The sequence below is a fragment of the Macaca fascicularis genome, chromosome 12 (genome assembly GCF_037993035.2).
Source record: "Macaca fascicularis isolate 582-1 chromosome 12, T2T-MFA8v1.1".
In the NCBI taxonomy this organism is placed as follows: Eukaryota; Metazoa; Chordata; class Mammalia; order Primates; family Cercopithecidae; genus Macaca; species Macaca fascicularis.
Genome location: NC_088386.1, coordinates 20,719,033 through 20,739,086, shown reverse-complemented (window position 1 = coordinate 20,739,086; position 20,054 = coordinate 20,719,033). Strand labels below are relative to the sequence as shown.

The following is a 20,054-nucleotide window of genomic DNA, read 5'->3' as shown; positions in this document are numbered from 1 at the left end:
AAAAAACAAAGCTTTTCCTTTAAGATCTGGAAGTCGACAAGGATGCCTATTGTCACCATTATTCAACATAGTACTGGAAGTCCTAGCTAAAGCAGCCAGACAAGAGAAAGGTATAAAGGGCATCCAAACTGGAAAGGAAGAAGTCAAATTATCTTTCTTTGTAGATGATATGATCTTGTATTTGGAAAAACCTGAAGACTCCAAAGGAAAACTATTAGAACTGATCAACGAATTCAGTAAAGTTGCAGGATACAAAATCAACACACAAAGATCAATAACATTTCTATATGCCAACAGTGAACAATGTGAAAAAGAAATTAAGAAGTAATCCCATTTACAATGTTTACACATAAAATTACATACGTAAGAATTAACCAAAGAAGCAAAATATCTCTATAATGAAAACTATAAAACACTGATGAAAGAAATTGAAGATGACTCGAAAAAATGGAAAAATATTCCATGATCATGAGTTGGAAGATTGTTAAAATGACCATATTACCCAAAGCAATCTACAGATTCAATGAAATCCCTATCAAAACATCAATGACATTCTACACAGAAATAGAAAAAACAATCCTATAATTTATTTGGAGTCACAGAAGACCCAGAATAGCCAAAACTATCCTAAGCAAAAAGAACAAACCTGGAGGAATCACATTACCTGACTTCAAATTATACTACAGAGCTTTCATCACCAAAACAGCATGGTACTCACATAAAAACAGATACATAGACCAACAGAATAGAATAGAGAACCCAGAAACAAATCCACACACCTACAGTGAACTCATTTGTAACAAAGGTGCCAAGAACATACACTGGGGAAAAGACAGTCTCTTCAATAAATAGTGCTGGGAAAACTGGATGTCCGTATGCAAAAAAATGAAATTAGGCCCTTATCTCTTGTCCTATAAAAAAATAAAAATGAATTAAAGACTTTAAGACCTTAAACTATGAAACTACTACAAGAAAACATGGGGGAAAATTTCCAGGACATTTGTCTGGCCAAAAATTTCTGAGCAATACCCAACAAGCACAGGCAACCAAAGCAAAAATGGACAAATAGGATCACATCAAGTTAAAGTTTATGCACAGCAAAGGATACAATCAACAAAGGGAAGAGGGCTGGGCGCTGTGGCTCTTGCCTGTAATCCCAGCACTTTGGGAGGCTGAGGCGGGCGGATCATGAGGTCAGGACATCGAGACCATCCTGGCGAACACAGTGAAACTCCATCTCTACTAAAAATACAAAAAAATTAGCCAGGCGTGGTGGCAGGCACCTGTAGTCCCAGCTACTGGGGAGGCTGAGGCAGAAGAATGGCATGAACCCGGGGGCAGAGCTTGCAGTGAGCGGAGATTGCACCACTGCCCTGCAGCCTGGGTAACAGAGCAAGACTCCGTCTCAAAAAAAGAAAGAAACAAACAAAAAAGACAAGAACAATAACAAAAAACAAAGGGAAGAGACAGCCCACAGAATGAGAGAAAGTATTTGCAAACTACCCATCTTAACAATATATTAATAACCAGAATCTATAAGGTGCTCAAACAACTCTGTAGGAAATAAAATCTAATAACCTGATTTTAAAATGGATAAAAGATATGGATAGACATTTCTCAAAAGAAATATACAAATGGCACACAAGCATATGGGAAGGTTCTCAGTATCATGGATCATCAGAGAAATGCAAATCAAAAGTATAATGAGATATCATCTCACCCCAGTTAAAATGGCTTTTATCCAAAAAACAGGCTATAACACATGATGGTGAGGATGTGGAGAAAAGGGAAATCTTTGTACACTGCTGCTGGGAATATAAATTGTACAACCACTGTGAACAACAGTTTAGAGGCTCCTCAAAAAACTAGAGCTACCGTGTGATCCAGGAATCCCCCTGCTAGGTATATACCCAAAAGAAAAGAAATCAGTATATCAAAGAGATATCTGCTCTCGCATGTTTGTGGTAGCACTGTTTACAATAGTTAAGATTGGAACCTAAGTGTCCATCAACAGATGAATGGATGAAGAAACTGTGGTACATATACACAAAAAGTACTATTCAGCCATAAAAAAGAATGAGATCCTGTTATTTGCAACAACACGGATGGAACCAGAGGTCATTATGTAAAGTGAAATAAGCCAGGCACAGAAAGACAAAGATTGCATATTCTCACTTATTTGTGGGATCTAAGTATCAAAACAATTGAATTCATGGACAGAGAGAGTAGAAGGATGCTTACCAGAGAGAAGGGTGGGCAGAGGGACTTATGGGGATATGGGGATGGTTGATGAGTACAAAAAAAGAAAGTGTGAATAAGACCTGTTTGATAGCACAACAGGGTGACTATAATCAATCATATCTTAATTATGCATTTTAAAATAACTTTAAAAATATAATTGGATTGTTTATAACTCAAAGGATAAATGCTTGAGGGGCTGGAGATCCCACTCTCCCTGAAGTGCTTATTTCACATCATTGCATGCCTGTATCAAAATATCTCATATACCCCATAAATTATATATACCTACTATGCACCCACAGAACTTTTTAAAAGATTAGATGGTGAATGAAAAAAAAAAAAGAATTCTTAACGCTCAGCAATAAGAAAATAACCCAATTAAAAAATGGGCAAAAGATCTAAACCAATACCTCACAAAGAAGGTATACAGATGGCAAATAGGCATATGAAAAGATGCTGAACAAATATCATAATGGTGCCAGAGGCGTTTGAACCAGAGTGACTCCCTCTTGAGTAGGGGCTGGGTAAAATAAGCCTGATACCTACTGGGCTGCATTCCCAGGAGGTTAGACATTCTAAGTCACAGGATGAGATAGGAAATCAGCACAAGGTACAGGTCATAAAGACCTTGCTGATAAAACAGTCTGTGGTAAAGAAGCCAGCTAAAACCCACCAAAACCAAGATGGCGATAAAAGTTACCTCTGGGCATCCTCACTGCTCATTATTTGCTAATTATAATGTATTAGCATGCTAAATGACACTCCCACTGGCACCATGGCAGTTCACAAATGCCATCTCATCGTCATGGTCTAAAAAAGGGGATATGGTCTAAAAAAGGGGAGACATGAATAATCCACCTCCTGTTTAACATATAATCAAGAAATAACTGTAAAAAATAGGCAACCAGCAGCCCTCGGGGCTGCTCTGCCTGTGGAATAGACATTCTTTATTCCTTTACTTTCTTAGTAAACTTGCTTTCACTTTATAGATTTACCTCAAATTCTTTCTTGTGTGAGATCCAAGAATCGTCTCTTGGGGTCTGGATTGGGACTCCTTTCCAGTAACAAGGGTATTCTTGGTAACAGTTCATAATTGCAAAAGTTTGGAAACATGAATGTCCATGCATTGAAGACTCTATGATTATGGTGCATCTATGTAATCTTCATTCATAGGATCCACCCATTAAAAAGAAAGAGGCAGTTTATATGTGGGATGATCACCAAGGCATTAAGTACCCTGCAAGGTACTTATAAGGTACCAGAAAGGGCAAATTCTACTGTTTGCTTAAAATGAAAAAAGGAATGTATACATGTAAATACTTGTATAATCGTAGACTGTGTTTGCAAGAATACACACACACAAAACAGGTAAAATTCGTTCCTTCTGGGGTGTAGACTGGGAGACATAGGTTGAATTTGATCTGTTTGAACTTTTACATATGTTTGTGTTGACTTTTTAAAAATAAACTTTGACGTTTTTAGGTTGTGAGCAGTCTTATTTTCAGAAATGGAAACTTCAGTTTACCTTTTTTCAATTTTGATTGGGAAAAGTCTTCATAATCGTCTAAGTGAAACAAATTTAAAGCTGGTATTTGTCTTGGTATGTTAATCTAAAGTGATTACGTTGAATAGATTTAAGCTTTCTGGTCGGGGAATATGAATTAGGCTGAGCCAGTACTGGCTTCCTTTTTAGGGGATGTGGGAGAAGGTACTGTACAAGGAAAAGAGAAAGATGCTTGGATGGCTGTGAGTGGTTGTTTCTCTTTTGGAATCTGGTGGTGTTGGGAGTGTTTTAAAAAGGTTGTTTTTGGAGAAATGCTTGCAGTAGATAAGGAAGGAGATAAAACGCTGAAAAGGTGATTTTCCTGAGTGACTTTTCTAGATTCTGCGTTATGAGCAGATTCACTGTGTAAGCAGTGTTGTTCCAGGGCCAGGCAATCAAATATGGTACTGAGGAGGTTATTCTCTTTACCTTTCCTCAGAACCTTGTGCTGCTAATGGCATCTGAGAAGAATGTCTGCTGTCACCAAATGACATCCCTGGTATGGACATTGCCAGATTGGTTTGTGAATATACATAAGGCATTTGTTATGGGCTGAATTGTGTCCCAAAAGTGTTAACCCCAAGTAGCTCAGAATGTGACTATATTTGGACGCAGGTTCTTTTAAGTGGGAATTAAGTTAAAATGAGGTCATATTAGGTCAATTAGGGTGGGCTCTAATCCAGTATGACTGGTGTCCCAGAAGAAGAGTCAATCATGATGTAGACATGTACAGAGGAAAGACCATGTGAAGACACAGGGAGAAGACATCCATCTATGAGCCAAGGAGAAGGGCTTACTAGGCGGGTGAGCCAGGGAGAAAGACTCACGAGGATAGTGAACACTCAAGTCATTGTAGATAGTCACAAATTTGTGAGGCCTCACCATTTGGATTACACTCAGAACTGCATGAATTGCCAACATACTCAGTGAAGATTGATTTCCAGTTCCTTTCTTTGCTCATTTTAGGAGCAAAAAACTGTTTTTTACTGTTTACTTATTTTTGTTTTTACTGTTTACTTATTTTTATTTTACTATTTATTTATCCAGTGAATGCTAATGGAGCTGTTACTATGTGCTAGGAAATTCAAACTGCATAAGTCTGCACACTCGACTTTCCCTTTTGTATGTCTCAAAGGCATTAATATTCAATATTTCCCCAAACTAAACTCATAATCCTGCCCTTCCAAGCTGGTCTTCTCTCTCCTCTCTGTGCCTCTTGTAGTAAAATGGCACTACTTCCATTTGTGCAAGACGGAACTTCAGGGGTCATCTTTGACATCTCTAATCCTCATCTCCCATATCTAACCCATCACCAAGGCCTTTCTGTTGACCCTTCTTACTATCTCTGCAGTCTATTACGTATGTTTCTCCACCAGCAACACTACCACCACCTTGGCCCAAGCTATTTCAGTTAAGCTCCCCTGCAAGCTGTTGCCGTCCTGCAACCTGTCAGAGGAATCTTTTCAAAATTGAATTCTTTCCCACAGGAGCAGGATTAAAAAAAAAAAAGACAGAACAGCTCTAATTAATGCCATCCCCTACTAAAAAACCTTCTCATTGCTTTTCTTTGTTGTTGTTGTTGTTTGTTTTCTTTTGGTATTGTTTTTTGACTTAAAACAAGAGAAATTTATTCTCTCGCAATTCTAGAGGCCAGAAATCTAAAATCAATGTGTTGGCAGGGACTATGGTTTGAATGATTGTCCTCTCCCAAACTCATGTTGAAATTTAATCCCCAGTGTGGCAGTATTGAGAGGTGATTGGGTCACGAGGGCAGAGCCCTCATGAATGGATTAATAGGTTAATGGATTAATGGGTTGTCACAGTAATGGAACTGGTAGCTTTATAAGAAGAGAAAGAGACTGGAGCTAGCACATTCCGCTCCCTTGCCATATGATGCCCTGTGCTACCTTGGGATTCTGGAGAGTCCCCACCAGTTAGAAGGCCCTCACCAGATGTGGCCCCTCAACCTGGGACTTCTCAGCCTCCGTAACTCTAAGAAGTAATTACTCAGTTTCAGGTATCCTGTTATGAGCAATGAAAACTGGACTAAAACAGCAGGCCTGTACTCCCTCTGAAGACTATTGGGGAGAATCTGTTTCTAGGCTCTTTCAGCTTTTGGTGACTCTAGGCCTTTCTTGGCTTGTGACCATAAGACTCCAATCCATGCTGCTTTGCCTCCAACTCTTGTTTTTGTTTTTTTTTTAATTTTTAATTTTTGTGGGTACATAGTATGGGCTACATGAGATATTTTGATACAGGTATGCAATGCATATTAATCACGTTTTGGTAAATTGGGTATCTATCCCCCTCATACATTTATCCTTTGTGTCACAAACAACTCAGTTATATACTTTCAGTTATTTTTAAAGGTATAATTAAATTATTATTGACTATAATAGTCACCTATTGTGCTATCACATATGAGATCTTATTCATTTTTTCTAACTACTTTTGATACCCATTAGCCATTCCCATTCCCCAACCCATTATCCACTTCAGTCTCTGGTAATCATCCTTTTACTCTCTCTGTCTGTAAATTCAATTATTTTAATTTTTTGCTCCCACAAATAAGTGAGAACATGCAAAGTTTGTTTTTCTGTGCCTGGCTTATTTCACTTAACATAACAACCTCCAGTTCCATCCGTTGTTGCAAATGACAGGATCTCATTCTTTTTTATGGCTGACTAGTACTCCATTGTGTATATGTACCACAGTTTATTTATCTATTCATCTCTTGATGAATACTTAGGTTATTTCCAAATCTTGGCTATTGTGAACACAGCTGCAACAAATAGGAGAGTGCAGATATACTTTTGATATACTGACTTCCTTTCTTTTGGGTATATACCCAGCAGTGGGATTACTAGATCACGTAGTAGATCTATTTTTAGTTTTTTGAAGAACCTCCAAACTGTTACCCAGTGTGGTTGTACTAATTTACATTCCCACCAACAGTGGACAAGCGTTCCCTTTTCTCCATATCCTTGCCAGCATTTGTTATTGGTTGTCTTTTGGAAAAATGCCGTTTTTACTGGGGTGAGATGATATCTCACTATAGTTTTGATTTGCATTTCTCTGATGAATCATTATACTGAGGACATTTTCATATGCCTGTCTACCATTTGTATGTCTTCTTTTGAGAAATGTCTATTCAAATCTTTTGCCCGTTTTAAAATCAGATTATTAAATTTTTTTCGTGTAGAGTTTGAGCATCTTACAGATTCTGGTTCTTAATCCCTTGTCAGACGGGTAGTTTGCAAATATTTTCTCCCATTTTGTGAGTTCTCACAGCTTTTCAATATACAAAATTCCTCAACTGACTTATGGCCTCACATGATCTTGTCACTTTTTACCAAGAATGTCTTCCTTTGTCATCTTCAGCCACAGTGATTTTCTTTCTTGCTGTGTTCTCTCCTGCCTGTTCCATGGTGAGCAGGTCTATGCAAACCCACCCCCAAGGTGAGAGGCTGAAGAAAGAGGCTGACAGATTCAGTTTCTCAGAAAGAAATATTTAATAGCCTCTGACAAACAGAAGTGATATCTGGGGTAGCCATGCAATGGTGGGTCCCTGCATTCACCGTTCAGAAAGTGTCCTTTGTATGGCAAGCTTTTAGGGTACAAACAGGTGCAGCTGATTACATCTCAGACCTTCTTGCTGAAACTCATGACTACTGGGGAGGTTAGATAAGCATCTTTATGCACGGCTATAAATGCTACAGGCATTGCTTAAAGACCTTGCTGCAGAACACCTTGGTATGCTGTGTTCAGACATCAGTTATCATGGCGAGTCCCCTTCCAGATGGAGTCACTCTTGCCATACAATGGCTGTTTTCCTACACAGACACAAGGCTTTCGTTTATCCTGTTTCTTCTGCCTGGAATACTCTTCCCTTCCCTTTTAACCTTTTAGCTCTTGTTTGCTTTCAGATCCTAGCTCAAGCAAAACTTTTTTTTTTTTTTTTTTTGAGACGGAGTCTCGCTCTGTCGCCCAGGCTGGAGTGCAGTGGCCAGATCTCAGCTCACTGCAAGCTCCGCCTCCCGGGTTCCCGCCATTCTCCTGCCTCAGCCTCCCGAGTAGCTGGGACTACAGGCGCCCGCCACCTCGCCCGGCTAATTTTTTGTGTTTTTAGTAGAGACGGGGTTTCACCGTGTTAGCCAGGATGGTCTTGATCTCCTGACCTTGTGATCCGCCCATCTCGGCCTCCCAAAGTGCTGGGATTACAGGCTTGAGCCACCGCGCCCGGCCCAAGCAAAACTTTTTTCTGAAAAATCTTTCTGTGACTCTGACTAGGACAAATCCTTTATAATAAGCTTTCTACACACTGTGCGCCTTTCCCTTATAGCTCCCGTCGTGGTAGCAATTTTATATCGATTTGTTGCTTACTTGATACATGTCTCCCTAACTAGGTTATAAGCACAACTGAGGGCAGGAACCATGTTTGCTTTTTTCATACTCTCAGAATCTAGCATGGTTCTTGGCCCGTAATAAGTGCTGAATAAATTTTGTTGAATGCATGAGTGAATGAAGGCATAGGTCATCCGTCAAGGAAGTCCAGTCTAGAAGGAAGATAGGAATCACAACTCAAAATGAGAGGTGTGCTCTGTTAGAGATAGCAGTCCTTTTTTTTGTTTGTTTTTGTTTTTTTGAAGGGGGAGTTACTGAGCAATGAAATCCCAAAGCCTAGAAACCACCACTTTAGGTCCTGAGGAATTTTAACAGAGAAAGTGATACAATCAAATACATACTTTGGACATTTTTCTCTGGCACCAAGGTAGAAGATGGGTTGTACCAGACTAAGCCAAGGGGCAGGGCAGGGGTACAAATAAGGGATTATTTCAATATCCTGCTCATAGATGATGACCTGAATTTAGTTGGAAGCCATGTGGAGGAAAGAACAGATAAGAAATAAAAGATATGAAATGGATTGAATCTTTTGGATTTAATGGTATATTCATGTGGGTGAAGGAGAAGAATTAGGTGACTGGTCGATGCCATTCATCAGGGTTGGGACTATAAAAAGTGGAATTAAATTTTGGGATAAAGGGATTGAGTTATATCTGAGCCATATGGTTCTGTTGAATACCATAGTATTGTAGCTTTGATTGTGTGTGTGTGTGTGTGTGTGTGTGTGTGTGTGTGTGTGTGTGTATGCCTAAAGCTGTTAGGACTTCTTGAAACATTGTCTGTTCTTGACTCCTGAGTATATTTTCCTAGTTTTCCTCCTACCTCACTGGCCACTCTTCTGTGCACAAAGCTGGTGCCTTCATCTAACTTTTGTTTTGTTTTGTTTTTGTTTGAGACAGAGTCTCGCTCTGTCACCCAGGCTGGAGTGCAGTGGCACGATCTCGGCTCACTGCAACCTCCGCCTCCCGGGTTCAAGTGATTCTCCTGCCTCAGCTTCCCGAGTAGCTGGGATTACAGGCTCGTGCCACCACGCCCGGCTAATTTTTGTATAGCCTTCATCTAACTTCTAAGTGTTAGTGAATCCCAGGAAATAGGCCTAGGGTCTTTTGTGTCTCTGCTCTACTTTTTCGCCAGGTAATTTCATCCAGTCTCATTTCTTTAAATACCTTTTATACACTGGTGATTTTTCCCAGCCTGTCTCTTGAACTCTCCAGACTAGTACATTCAAGTGCTTACTTGACATTCCTACTTAAATGTCTAGAGGCATCTGAAATATAACAAGTTCAACTACAGAACTGTTGATTCTCTTTCCTCTCAAGACTGTTTCTCCCATAGTCTTCTTCATTATGGTAAACGGTAATTAATCTACCCAGCTGTTCAAGTGAAAAGCGTGGGAATCAAAGCACCTATGTTTAAAGTATGGATGAGTTTAGCACCATTAACTACCATTAATCATCTCAAAGCTTAAATGTCACCAGGATTATGTGCCCAGGAAAGTCATAGTTAGAAAACCCTCTTTACACCCAGATTAAAGAGGAATTCTCTCATCTTTTCTTCTAGTACCTGCCTAGTTTAATATTTTAGAGTTAAATCTTTGATCCAATCAGAGTTGTAGTTTATCCATATGTATGATTTGGGAAATTAATCAAATTTTATTGCAGTATTATTTATAATTGCAAAACATTAGGAATTATTTAAATGTCCAGATATAGGAGACTGATTGACAAAAGCATGATGTGCACATGTGTACACACACTTCACATTCACACACCCAGGAGTCAGCCTTGATTTCTTTCCTCCCCTTCCTCCCTCTTCCTCACATTTAGTCCGTCATTAAATGCTGTTAGTTCTGCCTACAAACATATCTCATGATCCCCATTCTTGTATTTGTGCCTGAGTCACCATCATTTCTTGCCTAGCCTCCAACTTCCTTTCTTGACTCCCTTTAATAAGTCTCTAAAAAGCTGTTAATGTATATGGGTTTCTTTTTTCTTTTTTTTCTCCCCTCCCCTCCCCTCCTCTCCTCCCCTCTCCTCTCCTCTCCTCTCCTTTCCTCTCATTTCTTTTTTCTGAGACAGGGTCTCACTCTGTCACCCAGGCTGGAGTGCAGTGGCATGATCCTAGTTCACTGCAGCCTCGAACTCCTGGGTTTAAGCCATCCTCCCACTCCAGCCTCCTGAGTAGCTGAGACTACAGGAATGAGCCACCACACCCAGCTAATTTAAAAAAAAATTTTTTTTATAGAGATTGCTGTGTTGCCCAGGCTGGTCTCAGTCTACTGGCTTCAAGCAATCCTCCTGCCTCAGCCTCTCAAAGTATTGGGATTACTGGTGTAAGCCACTGCACCCTGCTATTTTTTTTTTGTTTGTTTTAAAAGAATAACATAAGTCCGAGCATGTCACAGACCTATTAAAAAGTCTTCAATGGTTTCCTATAAAACAATATAAAAATCTTGGCCAGGCGCGGTGGCTCATGCCTGTAATCCCAGCACTTTGGGAGGCCAAGGCAGGAGAATCACGAGGTCAGGAGATCAAGACCATCCTGGCCAACAGGGTGAAACCCTGTCTCTACTAAAACAAACAAAAACAAAAATTAGCTGAATGTGGTGGTGCATGCCTGTAATCCCAGCTACTCAGGAGGCTCAGGCAGGAGAATCACTTGAACCAGGGAGTCAGAGGTTGCAGTGAGCCGAGATCGCGCCACTGCACTCCAGCCTGGTGACAGAGTGAGATTCTATCACAAAACAAAACAAAACAAAACAAAACAAAAAAACAAAACAAAACAAAAATACCTCAACCCTTAACCATGATCTACTGATCTAGCCAACTTTTTGGCTTCCTACCCTATCTCTCTTCCTTGCTCACAAACTCATCACGAGCTTTCTTGCCTCAGAACTTCTGCATTTTCTTCCCTGTTCTATCATTCAAATCTCAGTTGAAAGTCCACTTTAAAGAGGCCTTCTCTGACTCTACAATTTAATGTTTTACCCCCATCTTTCTCCTAGTCACTACCATATTTTCGTTTTAATTTCTTCATAGTGTTTATCAGTATAAGAAAAATTTCCTTCCTTTGCTCCGTCTGTTCCTCCTTTTATTCCTCTTTTTCTTCTTCCTTACCTTATTTATGTTTCTCACTCTTCAGATTGTAGGTTTTGTCAGAGAAGGAATTTTATCTTGTTTGTTTACATCTATACCCCCAGTGCCTGGAACATTCCTATAGTTCTGGCACATAGAAAACATGTGAATATGAATGTATCCATTCACTCTGCATGTGATGTGCGTGTATAATATTGAATAAAGTGATTGGGTTACTTTTTATAATAAAACAATCATTAAATGCTATGTTCAGAGTGCTCAAATATAGAATATTTGAAAAAGTGTAAACATTAACCCCAAAGATTGGGAAAGGAAAAAATAACATAGAGTTCATGTTGTTCCTTTGTTCAACTTTGTTTTTCCTTTTTGGGCAGATTGGAGCAATAAGCAGAGTGGTGGGTGGGTAAAGTTCTAGAAAGAAATGGTGGGGGGCAGGGTGAGAAGGAGGTGGGGCAGTGAACTATATAAAATGAAAACAATGGCGTGAGCATAGTGAAGTAAGAATTAGATCTCATCTTTATTCTGGAAAGGGGTCAGCACAAATTACATGTCAATACTCAACTCTTGATTTTCTAGATGAATGGAAGGGAAAAGAATGAATGAATCCAAAGCAAGAGGGTGGTTTTGAAAAATCATGCTTGATTTTGAAATTCAATCAGAGGCAGATGAACCATAGATGTTCATCACCCATCCCAGAACCAAGTTCCTTTTCAGCAGCCCAAGTGGAACCATAAATGAAATGGGTAAAACAAGGCTACCCTAGTATTGCCTATTAACTTTCCATAGTTAACTTTATACATTCTGCTCAATATTTTAAAATCAAAAGAGCTTCTGGTAGAAGTGAATTTATAGACAAAAACTTTTAAAAAGGATGTCTCATTCAGTCTGAAACCACAGCTGTGTTCCCATAGTTTTGCCTTCCTGTTTCCCATCCTCTAACCCTAAAAATTTCTTATTCATTTCCTGGACTCTCATGTTCCACCCTCTGTGAAGATCTGCTTCACAGTTTTAGACAAAGTGAATTCCTCTTCTTTGACACTCAAAGTCAAAGTTTATAGCTTAATAATTATTCCATGAACATCTCTTACCTCCTTAATTGGTCTGGAAGCTCCCTGAGTATGGATATTCCAAATGTTACTTATTTTGTGGAGGCTGAAGCATTCCTAGCCCAGTTCTGGGCTAATGGTAGGTATTAAAGGTGGATGGAACAGGTTATTTGAGTCCAATTCATATACCTTTATTCAAAATAGACAACCTACCTGAGCCCTCTAGGATGAATCTTTCTCCATAAAATCATTAATGACATTTTATTTTGTATTTCTCCAGATTAATTAAAAGAGCACTGGGAAAATAATTTTTTATTTGCACATGAAATGAAGTACTGCTTTTCAGAATGAAAACACTTATGAATCATTTTTATTATGAATAATTTAGGATATTTTGGAGATTCTATTTCTGAGTAAAACAGTTCAAAATAGGATTTTGTTAATACCTGTTGATACATATTTAGAAACAAAAATGAAATATCCTTTTGAAAGTTTGCCATTGTAGTAAATTCAGTCATTCAAATTGTTTTCTCTCAAGACCCAAAAATGCCAGGGCATTGCTGGCTTTGAGTTTATTCTGAAAAGAAAAGAAAATATTTTATTTTAAAGCATTATTGGTTGTTTTTTAAGTACTTTTAAGTACTACATTGATCAGGTTTAAAAAAATTAGCTCCCCAATATGAGAGAAAAATATTAGCAGGTTATACGGTGAATCTCTTAGCAAAATCCTCTTGACCTATGTTTTGCCCCGCTATTTGAAATCTAAATCTGAAACTTGATTGATTGTAGGGGGAGAGAAGAGACTTAAAAAGGGGAGAGCCCTCTTTAGGAGGTGCCCTTGTTTGGAAACTGGACCCTCGAACAGGTTGAATCTTAAGACCATTTGGAGGCAAATACAGAGAAAAGGTACAGTTAGGTCTGTGGGACAAGAGGGCTGCAAAAGGCGCCCCGAAGTCATCTAGCCATCCCCCAGCTGCTAGGCATATGTGTTGTTGTTTTCACATGACCCCAAATAAAAGTTAAGCTTTTTCAGAGCAAGAGAAGTGATATAAATGAAGGGTCTCAGATGAGGGTACAAATCTGTACATCTCAACATTTTCACATAAGAAATGGACTACCCAGCTATAAACTATATCAACTCTGCCAAAAGAAGAGATTTAAGAAGTAACTTTGTGATACCCTAACTGATTTGTTTATCCAGCTTGCAAAGGACAGGTATGGGTAGCTGAGGATGGAAGAAATGTATGGGGTTGTGTGACATCCATACCATTAATGTGTCCTTCTATATTATGACCACTTCAGGGTTCTTACACAGTCTTGAAAAGTGGGTGATTTGAGGCTGGACCTCTTAGGATTCTTCCCCAATGCATACATAGGCCATCCTCCTCTAGAGGAACATTTCAGAAGTGACTATTGTGGCTAGGAGGAACCATATGCTTTATCTTTTAAGATAGCTTAGTACCATGTATCCTTTAGAGTGTTGGATGGAGATCTGCTCCTCGAGTCAAGGGATTTGGGATTGCATCAATTTGCTATAACCTACCAGTTATATTGCCTTTGGCAAGTCACTCAACTCCCAAGTCTTGTTTTCTTTCTCTATATCTTCATGGTAGAATGCATCTACCTGTATACAGCAGTCCCCCCCTTATCTATGAAGGATATGTTCCAAGACCCTCTGTGGATGCTATATAAAATCCTATATATACTGTGCACAAATTTCTTTTTCCTTCTTCACAGTTTCATAGATAGAAGATGCATTCTTACAAAGTAAGATCTCAGCAACCTCAACATATAATTTTTCTTTCTTTTCTTATTAAGTTGAGAACTTTCGCCTTTTCACTTAAAGGAAGCACTTTACAGCTTCTCTTGGGCACATCTGAATTGCCAGCATTACTACTCTTGTGCTTTGGGGCCATTACTAAGTAAAATAAGGGTGAGTTGAGCACAAGCATGGTAATATGGCGACAGTCCATCTGATCACCAAGATAGCTACTAAGTGACTAATGGGGAGGGAGTGGATACAGCATGGAGACACTGGACAAAGGGATGATTCACATCTTGGGCTGGAGAGAGCAGGACAGTGTGTAAGCTTACACCATGCTACTCAGAATTGCATGCAATTTAAAACTTATGAATTGTTTATTTCTGGAATTTTCCATTTAATATTTTTGGACTGTGGTTGACTGGGGTAAGAGAAACTGTAGAAGGCAAAACTGAGGATAAGGGGGGGACTGCTGTACCTTCCAATGTTGTTGTACTTATCAAATGAATTTATGTATTTTATTTTAAATTTCTTTAGTGGTATTTACCTTCGCATGGTTTGAAATTCAAAATGTATAAAATGGATAGATACTTCATTCCACTACTGCCATCCAAATACCTTTTTCTTCCCAGAGTTATCAGTTTCTTGTTTATGTTCCAGAGATATTTTATGTTTATACTGCATAAACAAATACTTATATCCAGGCATATAAAGATTCTTTTTCACAAAAGATATATTCAATCTACAAATGAAAGTATACTACACAAATTGTTTTGTACCTTGCTTTTAAAAATTTAATATATCTTGGAAATTGATTTCTAATTTATTTATAGTGGCGTAATTTCCATTGTGTGGATATATTAAGATTTATTTAACTATTCCCTTAAAGATTGTTTTCAGTATTACAGTGTTACAATGAGTAACCTTGTACAGAATGTCATTGTGAATGTGTGTCAGTATAAAGCCTGTATGCAAGATTATAAAAAAAACTTGAAAGTGATAAGCAATCACTTTTTCTTATGCAAGATTATAAAAAAAAGCTTGAAAGTGATAAGAATAAACAATAAAAGGCATGTAGTAATAATTACTATTATTCCATTAAATTTTTAATCAGGATATTTGGGGTCATCTGGTTTCTGTTTAATTTTGGTTAATAGAAGGTTTTCCTTTTTTTTTTCTTTTTTTGAGATGGAGTCTCGCTGTGTCGCCCAGGCTGGAGTGCAGTGGCCGGATCTCAGCTCACTGCAAGCTCTGCCTCCCGGGTTTTTACGCCATTCTCCTGCCTCAGCCTCCTGAGTAGCCGGGACTACAGGCGCCCGCCACCTCGCCCGGCTAGTTTTTTGTATTTTTTAGTAGAGACGGGGTTTCACCGTGTTAGCCAGGATGGTCTCGAACTCCTGACCTCGTGATCCGCCCGTCTCGGCCTCCCAAAGTGCTGGGATTACAGGCTTGAGCCACCGCGCCCGGCCAATAGAAAGTTTTTCATTTTCAACCTTTCTTGTTTAAAAAAAAAAAGACCAAAAATGTCTTTACAACAGCTTCCTACTTTAGGAAGGAAGCAGGTAAATATTTAACAATATTCGGTAAGTCAGTTCAAGACTTTTAATGCCAAAGGGGACACTTTCTGTGTAAAATAGTCTGAGGTTTCCTAGTTAATAACTTGTAACTAGTATACTGAAGAATGAATTCTTCTTGGCATCTGTTAATGTGCTTTAAGCCTATTGAGAAGATTTGATGAACAGTATCTTTAATGATTAAGGGAGAGAGAGTTCAAGGTAACTTGGATTCTAGTTTAGAAGAAAGACAAGAATTATGCAAAAGGATTACAACTAAGACTTTTGTAAGATTTATTAAGAGTTTATATAGTCTCGTGCTGTTATTTTTGGCCATCTGTGACCTCTGGGAGTGGTGGGCAGTGAAAGTCTTAGGAAGGACTTATTTTTTTGGAGGATGGGGGTGTGGAAGGAGTGGCAAAGGAGAGGGAACCTGAAGACACTGCATTTTATTTTAAACTCATCTTGGTTTAGGAGTCTAAGGGGTAGACTAGGTAATAGTAGCATTATAGCACATATTAGTATCATCTACCTGCCTTAAAAGTCAAATGCTGGTAAAAAAAAGAAAAAAAAAGAAGTCCAGTTACTTGAAGGATCTGATTCCTTGGGTCCTTTTAATTTAGACTTTAGTTTCATTATCTAATGAATTACTATTTCATTACAACTAGAGTTCTTACAACTTTTGAGATTGGTAGATTTGTAACAGAAATAATATAGAAAAAATTTATACATTTTTCTTATGATCCATCTAACATGCAGGGATATTTTATTATCATATGCTTCTATACAATTTCTTGGGTTTATGAATTTAGTTGTACTAGGCTGACTTTCAGCTTTGTCATTTTTTTTTTTGTCCTTTAATAGTTTAGCTATTTATGGACATAGAGAATAGTTTTAGGGAATTCAGTGTAATGGTTTCTCTGTTCTTTGTTTTCATGTATCAAAGTGCTCTGAAACCAAACTCAGAGCAGGAAAAGTCAGTAATAAAACCGTGAAGTAAATGACATTATACCTTTGTTTCTTCATCAAATTCTTCCATGGACTCTATTAGTTTCCCAGGTTCCAGCTCACCTAATGGAAAGGGGTAATCGGTTCCCAAAATGACTTTATCCTAAAAAAAGAAAATATATTATTTCCTGTAATTTTGTAGAACATAAAAGAGCCTCCCCTAAACAATTATATTTACTTATTACAAACATTCCTGTCATAAAATAACACATTTCTTCCTGATTAATAGAAAAATAAAACTGGTCTAAAATTTTAAAAAGATTTAATGGTTCAAATTTTATTCTGACTTTTTTTTTCCAGCAGGTGTCACTATTAGGTCTCTTTGTTGCAAATCAACCCCATTCTCTCTTTTTAATAACTGAAATAGAGAATACTGAAATATAAGAAATAGATATTTATTAAAATATATGTATATATATTCAGATGAGATTAAGGGATTCTGTCTTTCTTAGAATGATACATTGCAATTGATTCCACAATTTTCCAAAGCATACTATTAACAGAGTAGGAAAGGAAAAATAAAAATCAAATAACTAGATAAAAAGTAAAAAAAAAAAAAAAAAAGAAAAAGAAAATCCTCTATCTCTAGATCAATTCCTGTAAACAATTCCTATAAACTAGATCGTAAGTTTTTGAGCAGTATAGCTTTGAATTTCCGTTTGACACTTTATACAATAAAACACATAGGCTTGTCAATCTACAAATATATTAAGCAGTATGTCAGACAGTGTGCTGTAATCTAGATGTACCCTGGTCAACAAAACAGACATGGTCCCTTTTTTCAAGGAACTCATAATCAAGTGAGAAAGACATTAGTACATCAATAATGGCAAGTTATCAAAATAAAATAAAAAAATTTCAAACCAGAAATTTTACTTCTCAAAATGTATTCCACTCATACACTTGTGCTAGAAAGATATACAAAGAAATTAATTGCAACGTTATTTGGAACAGCAAAAGACTAGCCAACTAAATTATAGAATATCCCCAAATAAAAATGAATAAAGAATACTTACATATGCTGAAATGGAATAATCTCCAAGTTGCAGTGTAAAGAATGATCTTGAAGTTATAAAGAGGAAAAAAGAGTCTAGAACAATGTGTCTGCTATGCTTATATTTCTGTTTTCAATAAGGGACCTATAGACCCACAAATATACGTTGGTATATATACAGTCTATTTCAGGGATGGTATCTAAGAAACAAGTAACATTAATTGCCTCCATGGAAGAGGACTAGGGCTTGGGGGTCAGAAGATCCCCTTTTCTTTTTTTTTGAGATATAATTCACATACCATAAAATTCACCCCCTTTAAAGTATATAATTCAATGGGTTTTAGTATATTCATAAGTTTGTGTAATCATTTTCACTAATTATAGAATATTTTAAAAATATTTTATTCATCTTATATAACCACAGATTTTTATCACCTCCAAAATAAATCCTATACCCATTAGCAGTGACTCCCCATTCTCTTTTCCCTCCAGCCCTTGGAAAACACTAATTTACCCTCCGTGTCTCCAGAATTGCTTATTTTGTACATTTCACATAAATGGCATCACATAATATATAGCCTTCTTTCATTTAGTTTAATGTTTTCGAGTTTCATCCATGTTGCTGCTTGAATCAATACGTACCTAAGAGTGGAAGTGTTGGCGCATATGGTAAGTCCATGTTTAACATTTTGAGAAACTATTTTCTACCGTGACTGCAGCTTTCTACATTCCCACCAGCATGTATGAGGGTTCCAGTTTCTCCAGATTCTCGCCAGCATTGATTATTATTCATCTTTTTTATTATGGCCATCTCAGTAGATATGAGGTGGTATCTCACTGTAGTTTTTATTTGTATTTCTCTAATAAGTAATTATGTTGAACATCTTTTCATGTGCTTATTGGTTATTTGTATTTCTTCTTTGAAGAAATGTCTATTAAGATCCCTTGTGTACATTCATGCCCATTTTGTTATCTTTTTATCATTGAGTTATAAGAGATCTTTGTGTGTTCTGAATACTAGAGCCTTATAGATATATGATTTGCAAATATTTTCTCCATTCTGTGAGTTGTCTTTTTTACTTCCTTGGTATTGTCTTTGAAGCACAAAAGTTTTAAATTTTGATGAAGTCTTCTTTATCTATTATTTTCTTTGGATGCTTGTTCTTTTGGTGTCATAGCAAAGAAACTATTGCCTAATCCAAAGTCACAAAGATTTACACCTATGGTTTCTTCTAAGAGTTTGTGGTTTTAGTTCTTCAGTTTAAGTCTTTGATCCATTTTGAGTTAATTTGCATGGTGTAAAGAAGGAGTCCAACTATACTTATTTATTTTTTTACATGTGGATATCACTACGATATGTTGAAAAGACTATTCTTTATCACACTGAATTGTATTGGCATCCTTGTTGAAAGTCACTTGATCTTTATATCTGTCTTTAGGCTAATCCCACACAGGCTTGATTACTGTAGTTGTGTAGGAAGTTTTGAAGTTGGGAATGTGACTGTGCCAATTTTGTTCTTTTTCTGGATTGTTTGGCTCTTCTGGATCCCTTGCATTTTCTTTTTTGAGATGGAGTTTTACTCTTGTCACCCAGGCTGGAGTGCAATGGTGCAATCCTGGCTCACTGCAACCTCTGCCTCCCGGGTTCAGGCAATTCTCCTGCCTCAGCCTCCCAAGTAGCTGGGATCACAGGTGTGCGCCATCACGCCAGGCTACTTTTTCTATTTTTAGTAGAGACAGGGTTTTGCTGTGTTGGCCAGGCTGGTCTCAAACTCCTGACCTCAAACTCCTGGCCGCATTTGTCTGTCCTTCCTTCCTTCCTTCCTTCCTTCCTTCCTTCCTTCCTTCCTTCCTTCCTTCCTTCCTTCCTTCCTTCCTTCTGTACTTTAAATTTGTCTTCCACTGACTTCTGGCCTCCTTATGAGGAGGGCTAAGGATAGAATCATAGGAATCATCAACATGGTGGGTGGAGTGATTGCAGAAATGGAGGACAGAGGGAAAATGCCTTGGCCTCCCAAAGTACTGAGATTACAGGCACGAGCTACTGTGCCTGGTCCCCTTTCATTTTCATACAAATTTTTGGATCAGCTTATCAATTTTTGCAAAAAAAAAAAGACCTCTGGAATTTTGATAGTGATTGCATTGAATCTATAGATCAATTTGGGGAGTATTGCCAGTTAGCAATAGTAAGTTTTTGAATCAATGAACATGGACTGTCTTCTCATTTAGGTCTTCTTTAATTTTCTTCAACAATGTTTTGTAGCTTACAGGGTATATATATGTATTTTTTTTTTTTTCTGAGATGGAGTCATGCTCTGTCCCCCAGGCTGGAGTGCAGTGGTGTGATCTTGGCTCATTGCAGCCTCCACCTCCCAGGTTCAAGCGATTCTCCTGCCTCAGCCTCCTTA

The 20,054-nt window shown here is 37.9% G+C and overlaps 1 protein-coding gene across 8 annotated transcripts in view; it reads right to left on the bottom strand.

Annotated features, from left to right (window-relative positions):
* Positions 1–12,668: 12,668 nt before the first annotated feature.
* Positions 12,669–20,054, bottom strand: part of ACMSD (aminocarboxymuconate semialdehyde decarboxylase) — a 64,152-nt gene continuing 56,766 nt past the window's right edge. For all 8 annotated transcript variants that reach the window (XR_012421085.1, XR_012421086.1, XM_005572989.5 and 5 more), the window contains 2 exons: positions 16,657–16,755; positions 12,669–12,906 (listed from right to left, as the gene is read on the bottom strand). Coding sequence is in view for 6 of the 8 variants with exons in the window: in XM_005572989.5 (XP_005573046.1) it covers positions 12,844–12,906; positions 16,657–16,755 (162 nt within the window). In the remaining 2 variants the exon portion in view is untranslated. The remainder of the gene's footprint in view (positions 12,907–16,656; positions 16,756–20,054) is intronic.